The 26,728-nt window shown below is 37.7% G+C and overlaps 1 protein-coding gene and 1 non-coding gene across 4 annotated transcripts in view; one reads left to right on the top strand and one right to left on the bottom strand.

Annotated features, from left to right (window-relative positions):
• DIAPH2 (diaphanous related formin 2) overlaps positions 1-26,728 on the bottom strand; it is an 893,504-nt gene that overhangs the window by 828,522 nt on the left and 38,254 nt on the right. For all 3 annotated transcript variants that reach the window (XM_049705081.1, XM_033412217.2, XM_049705082.1), the window contains exons 2-3: positions 4,043-4,075; positions 1,319-1,495 (exon numbers count right to left, since the gene is read on the bottom strand). In XM_049705081.1, the coding sequence (XP_049561038.1) occupies positions 1,319-1,495; positions 4,043-4,075 (210 nt within the window). The remainder of the gene's footprint in view (positions 1-1,318; positions 1,496-4,042; positions 4,076-26,728) is intronic.
• On the top strand, positions 7,036-7,170 carry LOC117197994 (small nucleolar RNA SNORA70). Its single transcript, XR_004478907.1, has one exon. It is a non-coding gene; the product is annotated as a small nucleolar RNA SNORA70 (small nucleolar RNA).

Genomic DNA, 26,728 nt, shown 5'->3' with positions numbered 1-26,728 from the left:
ATCTCAGAGGTGGAATCATTCCAAAGAGTGACACAGTCCAAGGTGTAGTCATGTCTATAATTAGCTAAATACATGGATGCAAAGGTCTGAGTTCAGGAAACCAAGGAACTAAGGGCAACAATGTGATGGCAAGGTTATCAATGTAATAGCTGAAATCACCAAAACGAATAGCAAGGGAAGGGTCAAAAGGATAGCCAGATGCTATCATCATCATGGCTGGTCAGCAGATAACAGACTTTACAAGAGAAAGGGTTGTTGAAAGATGTTCAAAGAATTTGACATAGAAGGAGCAGCCGGAAAGAGGGTGTACCATAGGACTAGGAGGAAAGGCTGAAGAGAGTGGGAATGTCAGGACTTGTGACAAGGGAAAAGCTGGATGTCAGCTCTGGCTAGACAGAAGGAACATTAAAGGAAAAGTTTAAAGATAAAGGGAATTTGTATTCATTCAACAACTTTCAATTACTAGTGGGGTTGGGGGCGGGGTGGTAACAAGATGTTCCATAATGGGCAGAGTAGAAGGGTCTAGATTTCCAGTATTCTTAACCTCTTCTTTTGGTATGGGTAAGGAGACCTTTGAAACTCTTGTGGACCTTAACTCAAAATGAATAGAGATTCACAAAAAAAAATTTGCCATGATAAGTGGGACAGAATTAGAAATTAATGAATCATGAATCAGGATCTCCACTTCTCTGATCAAGGAAACCAATCCAAGATGGCCTGATGCCTCATCTCTCCCCTCTCTTGGTATAAACTGCTGAATAATCAAAGTATTATATTTATTATCTAATATAAGAAATAATCTAGATCACAAGCTATAAAATATAAGAAGTATGCTAGAAAATATAGATGGTATGACTGTTGATAATAGAACAAACTTGGAGGAATTCATTCTTCTGTCCCCTCTACTGTTTTGTTTTGTTTTTTTACACTCTGTCCTTCCAACTCTATTTCATATACCTAAGAAGATACCTTATATTGTTTTCAGAAAAGTGGACTTAGGCCTGTTTTGCTTTATAGAAACAGAAACACAAGTTAGGTAGTTAAAAAATTGATTCAGTGTGCCACAGACTACTGAATACTAGAGAACAAAAATAAGTAAGACAGCCCCCCCTTTTAGGAGCTCATAGTGGAAGAGACAGACATATTATAGCTCAAAACGACAGATGCTTTCGAAAACAGTTCTGTTGTATCAGAAAGTTTCTGGTCTCTCCTTTATGTGATATAAACACAGTCCATACAAACAGCCCTACTTAGAACCCAGTGCTACTCTGGGCACATGCATTTTAAAATTACAACAAAATCAGGGGGTCTAACTTACCATCATTTTTTCAAAGAGATCCAGTACTTCCTTTTCGGACAAATTCAAAGATCGTTCATCATATAATGGCTGAGCCGCTGGAAACTCACTCATCGCAACTTGAGAATCAATAGGATGTTGGATAAGAGGTTTTTCTTTTTTGACAGTAGATTTCCTAAAACTTGTAATTCGGTCACGCTGCAAACAGAAAAAAACAAGAAGCCCTAAGGAAGAGATCGAGAATCACGAACAAACATGAAGAACTGAAACATCAAAATAGCACTTAGGAATCATTATTGTCTTTTGACAAAATGTTATTTTAAGCAGCAAGCTCCAGTTAGAGATTGTACTATTTTGAAACCTTGAAGTAGCTCTGCAGCCGCAGAAATCTAGGGAGTGAAAAGTATTCCTCAAAAGTAAAACTTAGTCCCTTGTCATTTCTGTTCTGCACAGTAACTAGGTCAGAAAAGTCCGGCCTCAAAGTCGTGTGGTGGTTTGAGAGAGAACGTGTCTTTGGCGGCAACTTTCAAACTATGAGAAAAAAAAACAAAGAAAAGAAAAGAATATCCAATTCTAAGGGGGAAATTATAGTAATGTTTCTCTTCTTCAAAGCACCAAAATAATTGTGACAAGTATCTATGAATACTTTGGCAGTGTAGTAGTAGAATACAATGGTTAAGAGCATGGACTCTGGAGCCAGACTACCTAGATTTGAATCTGCAATTTACTAGGTCAGTTACCCTGTGCAAATTACCTGGTCTCTCTATGACTGTTTCCTCATCTCTAAAATAGGGATAAGTTAATGTATGTAGGAGGAAGGAAGGAGGGAAGGAAGGAAGGGAGGGAAGGAGGAAGGGGAGACAGAGAAAGCAACAAAGAAACAGTTATTGTGAAATTTAAATAAGTTATATGTTTAGTGTACTTAGCTACTCTTTATTACTATTGTTGTTGTTACTATTACTATTATTATTATTACACACACCTTTTTCTTCCCTAAAACGTGGGACCAACAAGGAAGCACAACAAAATTAAAAACATTACCTTTTTGCTCTGGAAATATAACATAAACAGAAATATCTTATTCCTACAAATACTACTATGAAGAACTTGCTATTTTATGGATATTGACTTGGAACCATTGATTCCACGTACAATCTCTAATAATTAGCTTGCGATTTCACATAAAGTGAGTTAATGACTCCACTTGCATGTAAATAGGCCATTCTGTTTTAAACCACAGAACACTGGACATCAAAAATTAGTAATAACCATAAAACTGAATACAACTCAGTTTTATTCTGGTTTCTGTTAGGAAGCACATGCACGCATACTGTCAGCTCACGTTAAACAAGCAGATATGTTAGGTATCAGGACAGTGCCTCGTCACTGCCACATTACCAAGTCCTTATAAATCACTTCAACAGTATAAAAAGCATACAGAAGTTCTTACCACAATTATGTTGACTTCTGTTGACCCCCATTAAAAGAACATACTTTTTTTTTGATTCAAAGAACACTTTTTTTTCTAAAAGGTGTACTTTGAAAGAAATATGAGCAGTTTTAAGCAGCTTATTTAGGATTCCAAAAATGATCTTAGTACATGGTTGCTTACAAAGAGATTATGTAAATCATAATATTTTAGAGCTGGGAAGAAACTTGAAAAATCATCTAGGCCGACTCTCTCACTTCACAGAAAAAGTGACTCGCTAAATTCACGAGTCCCTGGTTCCTAGCCCAGTGTTCACATAAAGATTCATTTCTTCGAATCACCTTCTATATTTTCATATTTTCTTTTAAATTTGAATGTTTTTGAGGAAAATTAAGTTAGATTAGATATGTAATAACCAACTCAAACAACTCAAGAAAAAACATTAAGCAATCCCAAATAAGCTGAGTACATAACCAAGAGTCAAATTTCACTAAAAGATATGGTGGACACAAAAGCATTTAAATATGCAATCGACCATTAAATCAACATATCTCTGTTCCTTTCCCTTCATATCACTTAATATTTACTTTTGCAGTGCTGGCTTTTTTACTGAGTAGCATTATTTACATATATATTTGATCTTCCACTATGCTCTTCACTTTGATCTAGAAAATTGGCTTTTGCTTTCAGCTATATCTTGATAAGAAAATAAAGTTAAGCCACATACCTTCACTTCCTTAAATCATGAACGATATTCTACATTATTTGTAGACAGGTAATTTCACAAAGAAAAAATACTTAAAATACCACATTTTAAAAGCTTAGCTATAAAAGGGCACATTTAAATTTTAAGCCCATAACTTTTAATGTTTTACTACGATAGACTCAGGTCAAAAATATTTGAGGATTTTAAATATAATACCACATTTCTAACATAATGTACTTAACTTCCTTTCCATTTTAAATTAATTTCCTTTACTGTTAATATTAATGCTTAACATATTCAGAGTCAATTTACATGGCTATTGAGAAAGGAAACATTTGTGTTTTCCAGAGTTAGATTTATACTGATTTTTTTTAATTAGCTAAGGTATATATCAGGATGGTAATATCAAAATTATTTTGAGAACACATACAATTGCTTATGTTTATATCAAAAAAAGAAAAGCCACTCTATTGACAATTCTTCCATCTACTGTACTTTGTAAACATCTAGACTTTTTATATCTTTACATATATCAATGCTTTAATGTCCACCCACTTTAATAAAAAGGCAACATGCATAAGTAAATGATAACATGCTAAGTCCACCTTACCACATCATCTGCCAAAGTTTTTATTTGAATGTTCTATTAAAACCAAAAAGGAAAAAAAAAATACCTGTCAGATAAGAGAAATTCACAGATCAAACAAGAAAATAATTGAATGATTCTCATTTTTTATTTTATCAACTATAATTCTTCAAAGAGAATTAGAAACTTTAAATCTATAAACACATTCTTTACAAAAGAAAAAAACAACTTATTAAGGATTAAAAATGAAGGTTTGGTGAAGGGAGTGTCTCTTCGTTTTTGAAGATGACTCCCAAGTTCCCAAAGTCAGATTTGGAACAGACATCACTACCACAGTGCTCAAACGTGAGAACAGATATAAAAAAGTCATAAGCCCTTTCAAGATTTTTCAAAGTTTTAGAATGAATAATCATATTTTTGAGATACATAAAACTTTTAAAAACATGAACAACAGGAAAAATGTCACATTTAATAGTAATGACATATAATGAAACAGCTCAGTCTAGAACTCAGTTGCATCTGATAGATAATTTAACGAACACCTTTATAAATATTCTAGATAACATTGAACTTACTGATTCTGTTAATATATGCCCATTTCTCAAAAACTCCAACACTTTCTTTTTTTTTTGCATGTGGTTTTCTACTTCTAATGTTGAGAATCATTGGAAATGGTATACTCTAGTTAATAAAATACAGTGGTTAATAAAAACTACCACATAGAGTACAAACAATACTGGAGTAATAAAGCAATATTAAAGTAAGCAAAGTAACAGCTAACAATTTAGTAATCTTCCAGGATTCAGAAGATACTTCAAGATCTTACAATAACATACAATCAGCACAAAAGCAGTTATTATTATATTATAAATATGTTGAAATATGTTGTAGTGCTAGTTAAGAGATGTGATTAGGAAAGAACCATATTTTTTAAATCACCTGTTAGGAACTGAAATTAACCCTTCTGCCACAACCTGTATACTTATTTCCTACAACAAAACAGAAGCTGAATGATGTACATCATGCATGCTCACATCCCTTTTAACTAAGAAAAATATGGTCGTATCACTGGTGGGGAGAATTCCATTAAGAGTTTTAAGTGAGAATTATTTCGTCACAGGATCTCATAAAACTGTCTTCAAATATCACCAACTAAATGCTGTTAAAGATCATCCTCCCCTCCAGTAGTTGGGACAAATATACTATTATATGTGTAGTTCTTTTTCTACTTTTAATACATCTATTCCCTCAGGGATCTACACTTCTATGTCTTTGTACTATGTCTTCATCACATCCTGCTGACACAAACCCCAATCAATCTTTACTGCCTAGAAAAAAGAAAAGAAGGGGGATTACTTTTATCAGAACTGAAGCCTTTTTAAGAGAGATCAGTTCACCCTAGGACTATCTCTACCTGGTATTTTCTCTTTAATTTTCCCTGTGGGGTACAGAAAACTGTTCTATGCACAGTGACAAGCTTCATGATTTCCTGTCATGTAAAATCAGAGTGAGAAATGTCAAAGTCTCAAAAGTGCCTCAACTACCCTGCTACCATCCAGATATGTACCTGTCCACCTGTGTTATTTATTAGACAGATTATACAGTTCTTCAAGCAACCCCTGCTTTTCTTTTCTTCCCATCCTTTGAGGTTATAAACTCAAGATTGGAAACATATAAATCTTCAAAGTCAATATGTAAATTCGGGGAAAATAAGATTTTAGTCAAATTCTCTAAGTTAAGGTACACATATGTCTCGAATGCCTTAAGTCTGTATCTCAATTGAATATATGTTGATAGTTTAATCATGGGGGACAGAAACAACAACGAAAAAGCATTGCTAGCAATAGTCCCACCTTGTCTTATGGGAAGAGACTTGAGTTTTCTCCTCTTCTCCCACCTCCACTCTCTTTTTTTTTTTGAAATTAACATATTTTTGTCCATATTAAATCCCACAGTATGGAGTTAGACACTATTAAATTGGATGAAATTTGAGATAATCTGGTCAAAACCTCTCAATTTACAAATGGTGAAACTGAAGCTTGAAGAGGCTAAGTGACTCGCCCATGGACCACAGATCTGGTTGTCACTAGATACTAACTCTTCGTCAACATATGGCCTCTTCAGGTGGTATAATTAGGCTGTAGGATATTAGGGTTGAACTACTGAATTGAAACAGTTCATGGTAACCTCAAATTCACAGATATGCCCCAAGCCCCATCAGTTTCATTTTCCTTTGGGTAACTGCCTTTTGCCATCATTACCAGGGGGTCAAGTATCATCCCGAAGAGCATTCCCCTGGCAACCAAAGTCCTTCCCTAACACGTCTTATGTGTCACCTGCTAAATTCATTTTGACCAATATACACTAATGTTCTTCCAGTGGCTGGTTATTTTTCATATATAAACTATATACAAATTTAGATTCTTTGGTCTTTCATAATTCTTCATTCCTAATTATATCTTACTACTGCCACAACTGTAAGAATCAGAGCTGTTCTCTCAGCTCTCTAGGTGGGTAATAGGAGGGAAAATAGAGTAGGAAAAAGTGGGTATATAATTAATAACCCAGTGGAAACACTACATGAGCACCAAGAGTTGTCACAGAGGGTTAGGACAGACTTACAAAAATAGGGTCATGTTTATGGTAATGGTTACCATCCAATTTTAAGACTTCCATGTCACCTTGGTCTCCTCCCTCTCTTCAATCCCTACAGCCAAAACAGTTGTCAAGTTCCACGGTGATCTTTCTGCAGTTTCTTCTTCATTTCCGCACAAACCATCCCAGTTTAGAGTCTAATCACTGGCAGTAGCCTCCTAATAATTACCTCTGCCACCATTCTCTCCTCATTGCCAAAGTCATCTTCTTCAAGCAAAGACATGGTTCAAGTCACCATCACATCACCTCTTCCCTAGATTTCTGTAAGAGCCTCCTAACCTATCTCCCTTTTTCCACCTTTACCCTGCTATAGTTCATTCTGAACACATTGAGGAAGTGACAGTATTAAAACCCAAGTCAGTTTGCAGCCAATTAAACCAACTATGCTCTTTTCCCTGTGGGGGCCAGGTGTGCAATGGCTGCAAACAGCAGCCTCCTCAGTAGTGTATGCAGCCTGTTGCCTGTATGTGTTGCCCTAAGGGACCCTGGAGACAGCCCTTTCCAGTGGACATTCGTGACTGGCATGCTGCCCCCAATCTAGTCTCCAGACAGGTATACGCGGTGCCTTTGGAAAGCCCCAGGGCACAGTGGCCGGGGTCCACATTGGCCACGTCATAATGTCCATCCACACCAAGCTGCAGAGCGAGGAGCACGTGTTTGAGGCCCTGTGCAGGGCCAAGTTCAAGTTCCCTGGCTGCCAGAAGATCCACATGTCCAAGAAGTGGGGATTTACTAAGTTTAATGCAGGTGAATTTGAAAACATGGCGGCAGATAGGCGGCTCCTCCCGGGTGGCTGTGGGGTCAAATACATCCCTAATCGTGGCCCCCTGGACACATGGCGGGCCCTGCACTCATGAGAGCCTTGAGGCTGTCCCCTCTTTACTCACGTGCACCAATAAATCCTACTTTCCTGTCAAAAAAAAAAAAAAACAAAGAAAAGAAAAAGCTAAAGAAATCTGAATAAACCATGGATTTTAGTCAGAAAAAAAAAAAAACCAAGTCAGATCATGTCACTCCTCTGCTCAAAACTTTTCAATGGCACCCTATTTTCACTCCCAGTGAAAGTCAAAATCGTTACAATAACCTGCAAGGCCCTATGGAGCTGCATACTCTTCATATCCCTCTGACCTCATCTCCTATTACAGTTCCTTTCATTCACTCAGCTCTAGTCACAGCAACCACCTCACTGTTCCCCATAAGGCAATAAGCCACATACACTGTCTCTTCCCTCTGCCTGGAATGCTCTTTTCTGTTATCCATATGCTTTCCTCCATCACTCCTCCCCCTTTCAAGTTCTTGCTCAGGGAGACCTACTCTGTCCATCCTATTTAAATGGAAACACCCACCTCCTCCACACTCTCCTGACCTGCTTTAGCATGCTCTGATTTCCTTTTTTCAATAAAACTTACGACATTCTCACATAGTCTATAATTTATTTCTGTCTGTTTCTCCCACTAAAAATGTGAGCTCCATAAGAACCAAGGTTTTCATCTGTTTGTTTCAGGGATGTACCCCAATGCCTAGATCAGTGTTTGGCACACAGAACTCAATAAAAAATTATAAATGACTATTACTTGCCCATCTGTATTCAATGGCTCCTGATGACCTACAGAATAAAGACTAATACCCTTAATACGGCATTCAAAGCCCTATATTATTCAGCCCTAGGCTACCTTCTACGTCTTCCCTCAATGATCTGTGCGCTATGGAAAAATGGAAATCCTTTTCCCACCGCATGCCTCATTATGTCCTGTTTGTGCACCCACTCTTCCCTCTACTGGAATGTCAATCTGGCTAGGTACCTTTCTATTTCTAGAGCTTCCCTTGAGTTTAAAGTTTGGTTATTCATAAACCACATGTGGACCCATGGTCAAAAATGGAGGAGAACTATGCTTTGTTTAGTGTCTTCTTAAAGACTATTTTTTCCTAAAAGGCATCTTTAAGAATGATAGAGCACCTTAAGACAAAGAGGAAATTATATTCACGTAAAAAATTATCCCAATTACTTGTAATAGAGAACCATAAAGAAAAACACTCTGCTTATGATTTCTTGATTTACAAGTTTCATTCAACTACAGACTGGATATCCTATATAACTATGTACATTTGACTGATATGGATATTTTTCTCATAGATTTCCCTCATGTAAAACTCTGCTGTCATAAATATCTTCTTGAGACCATTACTTAGAACTCTACAACTATTCAGAAAAGAGAGACAAATGTGGTCTATTGAAAAGAAAAATCTTTAAGGACATTTGAAGAGTTTGAGTTTAGGAGGGGGCCATTTTTGGCCACTGCACATTAAAAATACATTGAAATTATTGTATAAATTACACTTAAGTTATCTGCAATAGAAAATAAATTATTTCTGCTGCACAACTGTTTTTATACATTAGTCAAAAAAAGAGAAAGTTACAAAAGGAGAACAATAACAAAAACACCACCAACATGAAAAAAGTTCAGAGAGCTGTAAAGAGCTATCTCTTTGACAAGATTCAATCGCAGTCATTTTTATGTGAATTGACCTGTAAAACATTTTTAAATGGTTGTATTAAGATACAGTCTCATTTATAACGATGTTCTACAGGGACAAGCTCTCAAATTTTATCTGAATGTAATTTATATAGGTGCATGCACCTCTCTCTCTCACACCACTGGCAAGCAGACATTATGGATTTTACTCCTGTGTAAAAACTATAGAGCTACTATGGAGTTAAAACAACAACAAAAAATGACCAAAAAAATGTTTATCAGAGTCACACCCCTGAATTAAAAGCACTGATTAAAGTCATTTTAGTAAGTTTTTATTGCAAATCTAAATCTATAATGGTCATTAGGATGAGGGCATATTACACCAATAAGTATAGTGACCATATATTTTCATTAAAATCAACTCTAGAAAAGCAATACACTTGTGAATTAGTCAAGCAATTAGAGTTTATTAAACTTCATTTATGAACAGTTATATTAAATATAACTTACTACAGTACTCTATGAGTACTGCATAATTATAAAAGTTTCACTCCAGAGTCTCAACCCCTTAAGAATAAGAGAAATGGATGATTTACTTACAAACTCTAATACTGAAGTTCTGATTGAAATGCAGGAGCCATTATTGCAAGAAAATTAAGTTTTAATTTTCTCAATCAGGCAGAAATTAACAAAAACAGCAAGATGTAAAGATTCGACTCTCTTATGGCTAATGTTACATGGTAATACAATGTTTTATAAACATCTTGAAATTACTCCAGTACCACAGAAATTGGACAACTGAATTGCATACAATTCAAAAGTCTCACCACCAACTCAAAAACTTGGCCACACTTCTTCAACTTTGACTATTTTCTTCTCTTTTAGAGAAAGTAAGTTGGCCATCACAATAAAGATGAAGGGTCAATTATTTACCCAGCTTAAATTTCTTAATCTCTGAGTAGGGCAAGGCAATATAATACAGAAAAGCATGTTCAATTCAATTGAACAAATATTTGAGCATCTACTATGCACCTGTTCAGTGCTGGGCACTAGGAATACAACCATAAACAAGATAAGCATGCACCTTACGGAAGCTGTAGTCTAGTCAAAGATCAAATGAATGAAAGAACAATCACAACAGAGGAATTCTGAGAGCACTGTTCGGGTGGTACTCTATCATAACCTCCATATACTTTCCAAGTAAGAAGGGCCTTTAAGAAAGGTCATCCATCTCAACCAATGATCCAGGGTTTGAAATCTCTAGATGACATCCCTGACCAATACTGATTCAGATCAGCAGCAGTCACAGAAGGAAGTAATTATTCTTCAAAGTGCTGCCTTTCAACTTTTCAGATCCTGGATTCACCCTGAACTTTACAAATCAGTAAGACCAATCAAGACAATTCAAGGCTATTTAACCATCTGGCAACCAAGCTGAACATTCTGTTCAGCTATTCAAATCCCTTTACTATGAAGATTGTTTTAGTTGAGTACCTCTCCGTTGTGTTTCACCAACAAAGGTATATATAATTTGATTTTTAGAACTGAGATCAACGTAGATAGAGGTTTGATTCTAAGAAGACAGGAGGAAAAGAAAAATTGGCTTTCAAACCCATTGAACTATTACTGCTTGTATTTAAAATTACTCTAAAACATTTTTTCATCTCCTTTCTAACAGTAAGGGGCATTTTCAGACACCCACATGTCCTCTTAGGCACTGCATTCTTCCATCACCATTAGCACTTCCGAATAGATGATAGATCAGCTGGCAGTGTGCGAGGCACTGGGATTTAAAGAGACATGGCCCTGACCTCAAAGGGCAAAAGCCTAGTAGTTGAGAAGATGAAGTTACAGGCATTAAGCTCCAATTCTCCACCTTACTTTGCTACTGTGAGCATCTCAAACTGTCCATTTCATCATTTTAATAGAGCAATACTTTTCTATTTTTGTAACCAAAAGGACACCATCTCAGAAGCACTGTCAAATCAAAAGCCTCAAATGTGAACCCACCTGAGCTCTTGGCTACTACAAATCATAATTCTTTCTACCATTTTTACAACAAGAAAAAAATTCCTTTTCGGATTTGCTTCTCAAGATACTCTTTCAATATAAAGAACAAAATGTGTATCTACCAGAAATCAAATATGACATCACAGTATAGGGCTTCAGTTTTCTTCATGAAGCAAAAGACCATGTTAGTTCACTGGATAAGTTTCAGAAATCTGTCACAACAAGTTCTTCTCAAGCTTAAATTAATTGTCTTGCCACGAACTTCAATATTTAACTGCCAAGAGGGGTGTCTATGATATGGAAATCCAGCAGTCTCTTCTGTGTAACAAGAATGTTCAGCTTGGGCTTCCCTGGTGGCGCAGTGGTTGAGAGTCTGCCTGCTGATGCAGGGGACACGGGTTCGTGCCCCGGTCCAGGAAGATCCCACATGCCGCGGAACGGCTGGGCCCGTTAGCCATGGCCGCTGAGCCTGCACGTCCGGAGCCTGTGCTCCGCAACGGGAGAGGCCACAAGAGTGAGAGGCCCATGTACCACAGAAAAAAAAAAAAAAGAATGTTCAGCTTAAGGACTAGGGGTGAAGCGCTCAAGAAACATACGTTTTAGAAAACAAATTTATGGTTACCAAAGGGGAAAGGTACGGGGTGGGGGAGATAAATTAGGAGTTTGGGGTTAACAAATACAAACTACTATACATAAAATAGATAAGCAACAAGGACCTACTGTACAGCAGAGGGAACTATATTCACTATCTTGTAATAATCTATGCAGGAAAAGAATCTGGAAATGAATACATATATGTATGTATGTATAACTGAATCAGCACAACATTGTAAAGCAGCTATACTCCAATAAAAATTAATTAAAAGGAGAGGAAAAAAAACTGAATCACTTTGCTGTACACCAGAAACTAATGCAACACTGTAAATCAACTATACCTCAATCAAAAGAATTAATAGAGAAATAAAAATAAAATTTTTAAAGAAATGTATGTTTGCCACTTAGGTCTTAAAAAACGTTCATGCTAATGAATTAGAGGAAGTCACTTAGTACCTGAATTAATCAGAAACAATTGCATGAATAATCCAGGTTTTTCAAGTAGTAACTTCTTCTGTAGGTACTAAACCATTTCAAATGGGAAAACTGTTGGGATGTGAAAGTTCTTTATAACTCTACGAATAAAAAGCAACAGAAATGAAAAGAAAGCCAGCTTTGCCCAGCAATTGTACATAATAGATACTCTTAGATCAATGAGTTAGCCAAGTGGGGCTCAATATTTAATAAATTTTTACCTTCTCTGTTTTAAAAAAAAGACAGATGTCTCCACCAAACATTAATGTTTCAGAACCCATCACAGGCTCAGCACTTTGTGGCAAAGAGAAGTTTAAGACGCGATTCTGCCCTTAAGGCATTAATCTAACCAGGGAATGAAAACTAACCACAGAGGAGATTCTGAGGTATGTTCCTGCTCTTCCTCCCTGGGCACTATCACATGTCCTGCCTTACTATTTTCATAGCAGAACCACTACCTGAAATTATCTGTCCACTTACCTATTTACTTACTTATGTTCTAGCTTCTAGAAAACAAGTTCCCTAATAGCAGAGCCCTTAATTTTCCTGTCTTAATCACTTTTGGATCTCTAACATTTAGAGCAGTAGCTGGCACATCATACCTGCTCAAATATTTGGTGAATAAATTAAGTACAAGAGGAATTCAGAGAAGAAATAAATATAGCTTCATTAAGAAACTATAAAGAATTGTGCCCTAATTGCTGGGTAGGATTTGAATAGCCAGAAAGAGGAAGAAAAGGAAGTGAGACAGGGAGCAGTGTTAACATTTTACTTTAGGGAAGCAGCCTTAGGAAACAAAGGGTTCAAGTTAGAGGGTATTAAATTTCGAACATGTAGGGTGGTGGGGCTGAAAAATGTCGCCTGCCATATCAGTAAACAAAGGATGTTGCAGCCATCAAGCCCTCAGCCACTGCAACCACCCCTAACTGTGCACCCTGACGGGATTCAGGATGGAGAAAAGCAGGTACTGGCCCTAGATTGTTAAGGTGCATATCGAAGGAATGATTTCAACGAGCCCACACTCTTGCATCTTCCCATACCTAGAGGAGCGCTAAATTCATTAACTTGAGATATCAGGTTTTCTTTAATTCACAGTAATCTTTTGATGTTCTGTTTTTGTTGCAAAAACTCCTATGTATCCTGGCTCCTCCCTTACCTCTTTGGAGCACTCCCTCAGAGCGATCTGAGAGGCTGTCTTCCGGGCTTAAGTCCTTAGAAACTCTGCCCAATAGAACATAATTCTCAACTTTTAGGTTGTACATTTTTTTCAGTTGACAGTGGGGACAGATTAGAGACAGTCTTGAAAATCACAAGGCGTAGTCTAGACTATGTCTGACAACCATCGAGGGTCCTTATGAGTTCCTGATTCAGAGACAGACATGGAGAAGGTGGAATTTTAGAAAGATGACTTCGGGAGGTACAGGTCCACAATCTCTTATCTGAAACCCTTGAAGCCAGATGTGTTTTGGAATTCAGAGTGCTTCACATTTTAGAAAGAACTATGGTATGTGTACCATATATTACAAAACACACCCAGTGCGATCTGGGCTGGCACCCTAAATCAAATGCATTCAAGGTTAGCAGGGAAACATGAATACTCCACAAGACAGGATAAGTAAAGATTATATACAGCCTCAAGCCAGGCTGGGTTTCGGGACCAAATGATAAAATTCTGTTTTCAGAACTTTCAGATTTTAGCATTTCAGAGAAGGGTTGTAGGCTGTAATATTCAGGATAGACTGAGGAAGGAATCAAAGGCTAAAAAGGCAGCTTGCAGAGATCAGCAAGTTGGATCTATTCTACCTAAATACTAGCCACCATTTACTGAGCATTTATTATATGCCGGGCACTATGCTAAGAGCTTTACATGCATTGCCTCATTTAAATACTCACAGCAATCCTATGATATAGGAATTTATTGTCCTATTTGGCAGATCAGGGAATCAAGGTTTGCAGGCATTAAGTTACTTGCCTAAATGCACAAAGATAATTAATTACTCAGTTGGAATTAGCATTTAGGTCTGAGTAGAACCCAAGCTCTAAAACCTCTATCTATATTCTGAAATCTGTCTTCATCTTATATAACACATATATGATGAAGTGTCTTCATCATATATAACAATACTGGTTAGAGTGCAAGTTCTCTTTCAATCTCAGCCTTTCCATGTAGACTTTGCTCTGCTTCAGGCGCTCACCCCTCACCTGCTCCTTCATCTGCCCATCTCCTACTCACCCTTTCTGGTCTCAGTTGAGCTGAAGTTGGTCCTGTTATCATCTCCCATGGTTCCTGACTTCTTTTACCCCAATTATCAAATTATAATTCCCTATCAATGCCAGTCTTCTGGCTATACTGTAAACTCAGTGTAGTAAGGACTAGGTCTCTCTTGGTCCCCACTGTGTCCTCAGTTTTTTGCACTGTTTCTAGCACAGAGCTGCACTCAAACCTGTCATGATTTACTGAATTGGAGATGCAAACAGAGGAGAGAGATAGAGAGAGATCCAGTTGTGAGGTGATAAGAGCTTAGACTATGATAGTAGCAATAGGAATAGAGAGAAGGCAGTTACTATATATAATTTTGTTTAAAATTATGCATGTTTTTGAGGCAACTATACCCAGACATATGATTGCTGCTTGTATTAAATGGAGTAATTTAATATCTGTTGTTGTGATTACTATCTTTATAACACACAAATAACCTCTAAATGGCTATGATTATCACTCTGGAGATATTTCACCTCATTTATCTACTTCAAGTACCTTTTATAAATAACCACATCATTTAGTTTTCTGACGTAGCTGCAAAATTAATCTGACAAAACAAAATAATTCACTCCTCTATAAAGATTCAAGAGTATGAATTGCCTAAAGCTGAAAATTATACCTGAGTTGTGAATAAGGTATTATTACAACATACTTTTTGTACATTGTAATAATACATATAATAACATAATATCTTAACATGACATCATAATAATAATAACATAATAATAACATACATATGTTTAGGAAAAGATAACTAAAGTGAACCAATGATTTAATTTCACAATTAGTACTTTTAATTAATATTCTTGAATTTGCAAACAATTCCCAATTCAGGAACAGGTTGTGGTCTAAAAGTTCAATTGTGTGGCAGTTGTTTAGCTCCTAGAACACAGGTTTCCAAAGGTGCAACTAGTAAAACTGGCTTCCAAAGTGAAAGTGGACAACCTTCTCCCCACAGAAAACAAAACAGTTTATTCGGACTCATACAGGAAGGATGTTTAAAATAACTAATTATAACAAATATTGAACACTTAAAAACTTAAGCAAAACATAATTATATGATAGACAAAAATGATTTAAAATTTCAGAAAACTTCAAAAGGATCTTTCGAAGAATTTAGGATTAGCAAAAAATTATCAAATTTGGTAACCTTCAATTTTTTCCCCATTGGCTTAAGATTCTATGCTGATTACTGATAACTCCCTTTAAAACTTCTGTCCTATAGCGTTCCTTAAATGGTTTTTTACTTAGTTTCCATTTAGATGAGGAATTCCATCTTGAGATAGTGACAGAAATTCTGTCAAAATAACACATTGCAGAAAAATTTCATTTATGTCACTGTTTTACAAATAGTATCATAACAAACTAACAGGTAGTTTTAAATTCTTGACTGTTTTTGTGATTTTAGGCAAAGCATCAATTGTATTAATGTTTATTCTGATAAACCTCAAATTTCTTCCACTCTAACAGTGGACTCTTCACGTTTTGAATTAACTGAGGTGGAGTTAGGAACTACAACTATTAAACAACAAGGTCCCACTGTATAGCACAAGGAACTATATTCAATATCCTGTGATAAACCATAATGGAAAAGAATATATATGTATGTATGTATGTATGTATCTATATAGTAAGTCCCCTACATATAAACCTTCAAGTTGCGAACTTTCAAAGATGCGAACATGCGTTTGCATGTCCAATCACATAAGTTAGACCATATGTCTGACGTACACTGTCACATGTGTGCATCCTCTACAAGTGGTTGTGCTTTTGTGTACTTTACTGTACAGTACTGTATAGATACAGTAGTATGGTATCTTTATTTCAAGCCCAGGATGTCTGGAAGCAAGTGTAAAAGCAGCGGTATATGGCCAATTGTGTTAGTTGGGTACAAAGGCTAACTTGGTTGGACTTACAAACAAATTGGACTTACAGACGCTCACCTAGAACGGAGCTTGTTTGTATGTAGGGGACTTATATAAGTTTAGATTCATAGTTGTAGTTTTTTTTTAATTTTATTGACGTATACTTGATTTACAATGTTCTGTTAATTTCTGCTGTACAGCAAAGTGACTCAGATATATATATATTAAAAAAAAAACTACAACTATAAAACTAAACTAAACCAGCAACTATACTTAGCCTCTGAAGCCTTGTATGTAACGTGTAACCAATTTACCAATTACAAGATAAAATAAAGATTAACTGTATGTCCTTTTGCCTGAAAAAGTATAGGCAACTCAAGAACTACCATAATGGCCCTTACACATGAACAGGTCAAAGCAGATGATTCAAACTTTCTTTTTTTTTTTAATTTGGATTATTTTTTAATTTTATTTTATTTATTTTTTTATACAGCAGGTTCTTATTAGTCATCCATTTTATACACATCAGTGTAAACATGTCAATCCCAATTGCCTAATTCATCACACCACCATCCCGACCCCGCCCTCAGCTTTCCCCCCTTGGTGTCCATATGTTTCTTCTCTACATCTATGTCTCAACTTCTGCCCTGCAAACCGGTTCACCTATACCATTTTTCTAGGTTCCACAAACATGCACTAATATATGATATCTGTTTCTCTCTTTCTGACTTATTTCACTCTGTATGACAGTCTCTAGATACATCCATGTCTCAACAAATCACCCAATTTCATTCCTTTTTATGGCTGAGTAATATTCCATTGTATATATGTACCACTTCTTCTTTATCCATGCATCTGGCAATGGGCATTTAGGTTGCTTCCATGACCAGGCTATTGTAAATAGTGCTTCAATGAACATTGGGGTGCATGTGTCTTTTTGAATTATGGTTTTCTCTGGGTATATGCCCAGGAGTGGGATTGCTGGATCATATGGTAATTCTATTTTTAGTTTTCTAAGGAAATTCCATACTGTTCTCCATAGTGGCTGTATCAATTTACATTCCCACCAATAGTGCAAGAGGGTTCCCTTTTCTCCACACCCTCTCCAGCATCCTGATGATGCCCATTCTAACTGGTGTGAGGTGATACCTCATTGTAGTTTTCATTTGCATTTCTCTAATAATTAGTGATGTTGAGCACCTTTTCATGTGCTTCTTGGCCATCCGTATGTCTTCCTTGGAGAAATGTCTATTTAGGCCCTCTGCCCATTTTTGGATTGGGTTGATTGTTTCTTTAATATTGAGCTTCATGAGCTGTTTATATATTTTGGAGATTAATCCTTTGTCCGTTGATTCCTTTGCAAATATTTTCTCCCACTCTGAGGGTTGTCTTTTCGTCTTGTTTATGCTTTCCTTTGGTGTGCAAAAGCTTTCAAGCTTCATTAGGTCCCATTTGTTTATTTTTGTTTTCATTTCTATTACTCTAGGAGGTGGATCAAAAAAGATCTTGCTGTGATTTATGTCAAACAGTGTTCTTCCTATGTTTTCCTCTAAGAGTTTTATACTGTCCAGTCTTACATTTAGGTCTCGAATCTATTTTGAGTTTATTTTTGTGTATGGTGTTAGGGAGTGTCCTAATTTCATTCTTTTACATGTAACTGTCCAGTCTTCCCAGCACCACTTACTGAAGAGAATGTCTTTTCTCCATTGTATATCCTTGCCTCCTTTGTCATAGATTAGTTGACCATAGGTGCGTGCGTTTATCTCTGGGCTTTCTATCTTCGTCCATTGATCTATGTTTCTGTTTTTGTGCCACTACCATATTGTCTTCATTACTTCATTACTGTAGCTTTGTAGTATAGTCTGAAGTCAGGGAGTCTGATTCCTCCAACTCCATTTTTTTCCCTGAAGACTGCTTTGGCTATTCAGGGTCTTTTGTGTCTCCATACAAATTTTAAGATTTTTTGTTCTAGTTCTGTAAAAAATGCCATTGGTAATTTGATAGGGATTTCATTGAATATGTACATTGCTTTGGGTAGTACAGTCATTTAAACAATATTGATTCTTCCAATCCAAGAACATGGTATATCTCTCCATCTGTCTGTATCACCTTTAATTTCTTTCATCAGTGTCTTATAGTTTTCTGCAAACACGTCTTTTGTCTCCTTAGGTAGGTTTATTATTTAGATACTTTATTCTTTTTGTTGCAATGGTAAATGGGAGTGTTTCCTTAATTTCTTTTTCAGATGTTTCATCATTAGTGTATAGGAATGCAAGAGATTTCTGTGCATTAATTTTGTACCCTGCAACTTTAGCAAATTCATTGATTAGCTCTAGTAGTTTTCTGGTGGCATTTTTAGGATACTCTATGTATAGTATCATGTCTTCTGCAAACAGTGACAGTTTTACTTCTTCTTTTCCAAATTGTATTCCTTTTATTTCTTTTTCTTCTCTGACTGCTGAGGCTAGGACTTCCAAAACTATGTTGAATAATAGTGGTGAGAGTGGACATTCTTGTCTTATTCCTGATCTTAGAGGAAATGCTTTCAGTTTTTCACCATTGTGAATGATGTTTGCTGTGGGTTTGTCATATATGGCCTTTATTATGTTGAGGTACGTTCCCTCTATGCCCACTTTCTGGAGAGTTTTTATCATAAATGGGTGTTGAATTTTGTCAAAAGCTTTTTCTGCATCTATTGAGATGATCATATGGTTTTTCTTCTTCAATTTGTTAATATGGTGTATCACATTGATTGATTTGCATATATTGAAGAATCCTTGCATCCCTGGGATAAATCCCACTTGATGATGGTGTATGATCCTTTTAATGTGTTGTTGGATTCTGTTTGCTAGTATTTGGTTGAGGATTTTTGCATCTATATTCATCAGTGATATTGGTCTATAATTTTCTTTTTTTGTAGTATCTTTGCCTGCTTTTGGTATCAGGGTGATGGTGGCCTCATAGAATGAGTTTGGGAGCGTTCCTTCCTCTGCAATTTTTTGGAAGAGTTTGAGAAGGATGAGTTTTAGCATTTCTCTAAATGTTTTATAGAATTTACCTGTGAAATCATCTGCTCCTGGACTTTTGTTTGTTGGAAGATTTTTAATTACAGTATCAATTTCATTACTTGTGATTCACCTGTTCATATTTTCTATTTCTTCCTGGTTCAGTCTTGGAAGGTTATACCTTTCTAAGAATTTGTCCATTTCTTCCAGATTGTCCATTTTATTGGCATAGAGTTGCTTGTAGTAGTCTCTTAGGATACTTTGTATTTCTGCAGTGTCTGTTGTAACTTCTCCTTTTTCATTTCTAATTTTATTGATTTGAGTCCTCTCCCTCATTTTCTTGATGAGTCTGGCTAATGGTTTTTCAATTTTGTTTATCTTCTCAAAGAACCACCTTTTAGTTTTATTGATCTTTGCTATTGTTTTCTTTGTTTCTGTTTCATTTACTTCCGCTCTTTATGATTTCTTTCCTTCTGCTAACTTTGGTTTTGTCTGTTCCTCTTTCTCTAGTTCCTTTAGGTGTAAGTTTAGATTGTTTATTTGAGATTTTTCTTGTTTCTTGAGGTAGGCTTCGATAGCTATAAAATTCCCTCTTAGAACTGCTTTTGCTGCATCCCATAGGTTTTGGATTGTCCTGTTTTCATTGTCATTTGTCTCTAGGTATTTTTTGATTTCCTCTTTGATTTCTTCAGTGATCCCTTGGTTATTTAGTAACATATTGTTTAGCCTCCATGTGTTTGTGTTCCTTACATTTTTTTCCCTGTAACTGATTTCTAATCTCACAACGTTGTGGTCAGAAAAGATGCTTGATATGATTTCAATTTTCTTAAATTTACTGAGGCTTGATTTGTGACCCAAGATGTGATCTATACTGGAGAATGTTGCGTGCGCACATGAGAAGAATATATAATCTGCCGTTTTTGGATGGGATGTCCTATAAATATCAATTAACTCTATCTGGTCTATTGTGTCATTTAATGCTTCGTTTCCTTATTTATTTTCATATTTCCATTGGTGTAAGTGAGGTGTTAAAGTCCCCCACTATTAATGTGTTACTGTCGATTTCCTCTTTTATAGCTGTTAGTAGTTGCCTTATTTATCAAGGTGTTCCTATGCTGGATGCATATATATTTATAATTGTTATATCTTCTTCTTGGAATGACCCCTTGAACATTATGTAGTGTTCTTCCTTGTCTCTTGTAACATTCTTTATTTTAAAGTCTATTTTATTGGATATGAGAATGTCTACTCCAGCTTTCCTTTGATTTCCCTTTTCATGGAATATCTTTTTCCATCCCCTCACTTTCAGTCAGAATGTGTCCCTAGGTCTGAAGTGGGTCTCCTGTAGACAGCATATATATGGGTCTTGTTTTTGTATCCATTCAGCAAGCCTGTGTCTTTTGGTTGGAACATTTAATCCATTCACGTTTAAGCTAATTATCGATATGTGTGTTCCTATGACCATTTTCTTAATTGTTTTGGGTTTGTTTTTGTAGGTCCTTTTCTTCTCTTTTGTTTCCCACTTAGAGAAATTCCTTTAGCATTTGTTGTAGAGCTGGTTTGGTGGTGCTGAATTCTCTTAGCTTTTGCTTGTCTGTAAAGCTTTTGATTTCTCCATCAAATCTGAATAAGATCCTTTCCGGGTAGAGTAATCTTGGTTGTAGGTTCTTCCCTTTCATCACTTTAAGTATATCATGCCACTCCCTTCTGCCTTGTACAGTTTCTGCTGAGAAATCAGCTGTTAACCTTATGGGAGTTCCCTTGTATGTTATTTGTCATTTTTCCCTTGCTGCTTTCAACAAATTTTCTTTGTCTTTATTTTTTGCCAGTTTGATTACTATGTGTCTTGGCGTGTTTCTCCTTGGGTTTATCCTGTATGGGACTTGCTGCACTTCCTGGACCTGGGTGGCTATTTCCTTTCCCACGGTAGGGAAGTTTTCGACTATAATCTCTTCAAATATTTTCTCTGGTCCTTTCTCTCTCTCTTCTCCTTCTGGGAACCCTACAATGCAAATGTTGTTGCATTTAATGTTGTCCCAGAGGTCTCTTAGGTTGTGTTCATTTCTTTTCATTCTTTTTTCTTTATTCTGTTCCACAGCAGTGAATTCCAGCATTCTGTCTTCCAGGTCACTTATCCGTTCTTCTGCCTCAGTTATTCTGCTATTGATTCCTTCTAGTGTAGTTTTCATTTCATTTATTGTATTGTTCATCTCTGTTTGTTTGTTCTTTAATTCTTCTAGGTCTTTGTTAAACATTTCTTGCATCTTCTCGATCTTTTCTTCCATTCTTTTTCCGCTGTCCTGGATCATGTTCACTATCATTATTCTGAATTCTTTTTCTGGAAGGTTGCCTATCTCCACTTCATTTAGTTGTTTTTCTGGGGTTTTACCTTGTTCCTTCATCTGGTTCATAGCCCTCTGCCTTTTCATCTTGTCTGTCTTTCTGTGAATGTGGTTTTTGATCCACAGGCTGCTTCTGCTGTCTGCCCTCTGGTGGATGAGGCTATCTAAGAGGCTTGTGTAGGTTTCCTGATGGGAGGGACTGGTGGCGGGCAAGGCTGACTGTTGCTCTGGTGGGCAGAGCTCAGTAAAACTTTAATCTGCTTGACTGCTGATGGGTGGGGCTGGGTTCCCTCCCTATTGGTTGTTTGGCCTGAGGCAACCCAACACTGGAGCCTACCTGGGCTCTTTGGTGGGGCTAATGACAGATCCTGCGAGGGCTAAAGCCAAGGAGTACTTCCCAGAACTTCTGTTGCCAGGGTCCTTGTCCTCAAGGTGAGCCACAGCCACCCCCCCACCCGCCTCTGCAGGAGACCCTCCAACACTAGCAGGTAGGTCGGGTTCAGTCTCCCCTGGGGTCACTGCTCCTTCCCCTGGGTCCCAATGAGCACACTACTTTGTGTGTGCCCTCCAAGAGTGGAGTCTCTGTTTCCCCCAGTCCTGTTGAAGTCCTGCAATCAAATCCCACTAGGCTTCATAGTCTGATTCTCTAGGAATTCCTCTTCCCGTTGCTGGACCTCCAGGTTGGGAAACCTGGTGTGGGGCTCAGAACCTTCACTCCAGTGGCTGGACTTCTGTGGTATAAGTGTTCTCCAGTCTGTGAGTCACCCACCCAGCTGTTATGGGATTTGATTTTACTGTGATTTACTGTGATTGCGCCCCTCTTACTGTCTCATTGTGGCTTCTCCTTTGTCTTTGGATGTGGGGTATCTTTCTTGGTGAGTTCCAGTGTCTTCCTGTCGATGATTGTCCAGCAGCTAGTTATGATTCTGGTGTTCTCACAAGAGGGAGTCTCTTTTTTTTTTAATATTGCAAAATCACAGACACTTTTCAGTCAAACAATTTTGATGTGAAAAACCGTTCTTGGGGGGTTTCCCTGGTAGTGCAGTGATTAAGAATCCACCTGCCAGGCTTCCCTGGTGGTGCAGTGGTTGAGAGTCTGCCTGCTGATGCAGGGGACACGGGTTCGTGCCCCAGTCCAGGAAGATCCCACATGCCGAGGAACGTCTGGGCCCGTGAGCCATGGCCACTGAGCCTGTGCATCCGGAGCCTGCGCTCCGCAACGGGAGAGGCCACAACAGTGAGAGACCCGCGTACCACAAAATAAATAAATAAATAAATAAAAACTCCGTATGGATTAAAGACCTAAATGTAAGACTGGCCCCCGTACCGAAGAAGAAAAAAAGAGAATCCGCCTGCCAATGCACTGGACACGGGTTCAAGCCCTGGCCAGGGAAGATCCCACGTGCCACGGAGCAACTAAACTCGTGAGCCACAACTACTGAGCCCATTCTCAGCAACAAAAGAAGCCACCACAATGAGAAGCCCGCACACTGCAACGAAGAGTAGCCCCCACTCGCCACAACTAGAGAAAAGCCCACGTGCAGCAACAAAGACCCAGTGCAGCCAAAACTAAAAATAAATAAAATAAATAAATTTAAAAAACAAGAAGAAGTTCTTGGGGCTTCCCTGGTGGCGCAGTGGTTAAGAATCCACCTGCCAATGCAGGGGACACAGGTTCGAGCCCTGGTCCAGGAAGATCCCACATGCCGTGGAGCAACTAAGCCCGTGAGCCACAACTACTGAAGCCTGTGCGCCTAGAGCCCATGCTCTGCAACAAGAGAAGCCACTGCAATGAGAAGCCCACGCATCACAACGAAGAGTAGCGCCCGCTCGCTGCAAGTAGAGAAAGCCCGTGCGTAGCAACGAAGACCCAACACAGCCAAAAATAAATAAATAAATTTATTTTAAAAGAAAGAATTCTTTTTTTCCCTTTTCACCTAGACTTTAAGACAACAGTGGTGTCTCCTATCCATCAATATATAGATCACATGTTACACAAAGCTGGAAAATATGATGGGGCTTCTGCATCTTGTTTGACCAACAAAGGCTGCTGACCAGCAGAATCAAGTTCTTTGCTGGGGGTGCCTAAAAACCAGTAAGAGATACATATACATCTCTGCTCATAATACTCCAGCCATGTTAAACTTGCCAATAACACTCAGATATCAATGCGAGGTGCTCTTTGATAAAACAGAGAAAGTCTAAGTTATAAAGGGTAATTTGAAAAGTTCTGAACTTATTTTAATAACATTTGTTCAAATTTCTATTTTCCTCACTGCTGAGTAATTTGGCTTTATAACAGGTTAGTCAATTAGAGATTGGGAAGGTTGAAAAACGTTGCTATGCAACTGATGGAAAGATTTATAATCAGTAGATCACTGAAGTACAAATATAGGTGTGCTTTAAGATTTATAGAATTTCTCTTACTGTACTGTCATGAATTCTAGCCCCAAATGAATGAGCCAGCATCAAAACCATAGCCAGGTTTTTTACAAAATTCCTTGAGTTCTCTTCAAGTATCATTCTATTTGCGAACAGTGTTATACTTATTTTTAACAAAATTACTTATTTAACCACCATGTCATCAATAATATTGAAGTCTTGGCCAAACAGGGGCCCTTTATAGCCCTGAAGCAACATATAGACTCAGTTCTGCTACTATATTTTGCTACAGAGACAAAGTTCTCAATGATGGTTGAATTCCCAACTCAGTTTACAAACTCTTATTTCATCTATAATACATTTTCAGATTAGCACTAGTAGTAGTATTCCAACTGCATCCTCCTTTGAAACACTTTCTGTAGAAAATATATATTCTAACCCAGGATGTGAAAAACTTGGTTTTCCCTTTCTGCAGGCAGGGCTAGCTACCCTAGCAATGGTACTTAAGGGGATAGAAGAGAGACAACTGGCCACTTACTTCAGTATAAGGGTTTAGAGAGTAACACAGGAGGGGTTGAAGCTCCTGGAGTATCTTAACTGGGAAACCGAGGGCAATATGCACCCCTTCCATTAAAAAAAAAAAAAATTGTCCCGGGACCTAACTCTCTTCATAAGGGCTGCCTCTAGAGTACCTACAGTGAATCTGTTCAAGTACAAACTTGACCTACCAAGTTGAAGTCTCTCCATTTTCAGATATCCACTGAGTTCTTAATATCTCAAATTTCACAAACTATGCACAAGTGCCTTCCTAGGTGAGTTCTTAAACAGTAACCATTTATTTTAGGAAGGTACTAGAATGACCTCCTCCCTTTCTAGTAATAACATAATATAATGTGCCAAGAGAGGCGTTTTCTTTTACATAAAATGCAGAAATGAAACTTTATGTAGGCCCAAAGCTACAGTGACTAAACATGAACATGTAAGCCATAGACATTAAAAGGGAGGCAAAGTTGTAAAACTCAAAAGTCAATGAAGCATGGTGTCTGCCAACGATGGTGAGTGCTTGCCTCAGCGAGAGTATGCTTTAAAGAACCTGGAAACATCACAAAAGTGGCATCTTTTTTTTTTTTTTTTAAATTCCTAGAGGGTATCATTCTTGATGTCACTCCCAAGGTCTTAGGTCAAACCTTGATTATAGCATTTTATCAAAGTATGTAATTTCCCACTAGAGAGTATGAATTTCCTAAGGTAGGGACTGGCTCTTAAATAGTTTGGGGTATGTGATATAAATGGGTAAAAGATGGCCTCTGTATATTGGCCCTATGTTGTCTACCTCTTTACAGCAGCTAATACCCATTAAAAGTCCACAAGTACCAAATGCAAATTTCTACACATCCAATTGGTTTTTTTTGTTTTGTTTTGTTTTTTGTTTTAGCGATACGCGGGCCTCTCACTGTTGTGGCCTCTCCCGTTGCGGAGCACAGGCTTCCAGACGCGCAGGCTCAGTGGCCATTGCTCACGGGCCCAGCCGCTCTGCGGCATGTGGGATCTTCCCGGACCGGGGCACGAACCCGTGTCCCCTGCATCGGCAGGCGGACTCTCAACCACTGCGCCACCAGGGAAGCCCCACCCAATTGTTTTAAATATCACCCCAATAAGCAGATTTTTCAGCCATTAGAACCTGCCTGGTTTGCATACACTGTGAAACTACACCCAACATCTGCTGGCCAAAGATAAAATAATCCCTGTAGCTATAAAAAACCGCAATCACTGCTGTCCTCTGGAGCTCTCTGACCCAAAGATTCCCCATTGTGCTGCTGAGAGACATCATCTACACACATATGCTCCCTCTCTGATCCTCCTCACCCCAAGGTGTTCCCTTGCCCTCCCCCCCTTCTGGGTAGTGAATGACCCCCCTGCTGTTGTCTCTGGAAGGTCTCAGGCTATGAGGGGGCTTCCCCCACTGCAAATCTGCCAAAGCACCACCCAAATAAAGCTCACTGTGTACTACTGTCATCTTGTGGTCATATCTATTTTCCTTGATCAGCCCCCAAATCCCTCAAATTCACTATACGATACCTAGCTAATGGCCCTTGGAGCAGTTACACATTTCTTAAAATGAATTACTGGAAGCTGGTAATTTCTCAATTTAAATAGGATCTCTCTCAGGTTTGATAATAGCCCTTCCCACCACTGGAACTGTCCATCACATAAAGAACCTCTGAGACAGAACACTGGTTGTCACAAAGCTGAAATGGTAAGAGAGGAGAAGTGATAGGAAGCTATAATATGGATGCCAACAACAAAAGCATAATTATAATTATAATTTATTGAGGGGTAACTATGTTCCAAGTACCATACTAAGCATTTTTACATATATTTGAAGATTTAATTTATGCAACAACCCTTAACGTACATTCCATTATTTATCCCAATTTTACAAATGGGGAACCCAAGGCTTATAGATATAATTTAACTTAATCATGGCTCGTAGATGTTAAAAGATGGACGCAAGATAATCCAGACTTGTTATTCTCCAAAGTCAATGCTCTTAAACAATATATCAGAGAAATCACATATTTCTCTGATCACATATCAGAGAAATAGAGCACCTAAGAACTCAATGACAGCTAAAGAAATATCAGT

This window comes from Orcinus orca, chromosome X (genome assembly GCF_937001465.1).
Source record: "Orcinus orca chromosome X, mOrcOrc1.1, whole genome shotgun sequence".
Taxonomy (NCBI): domain Eukaryota; kingdom Metazoa; phylum Chordata; class Mammalia; order Artiodactyla; family Delphinidae; genus Orcinus; species Orcinus orca.
Note: the sequence above shows the minus strand (reverse complement) of the source record. Positions and strands in the feature narration are given on the sequence as shown.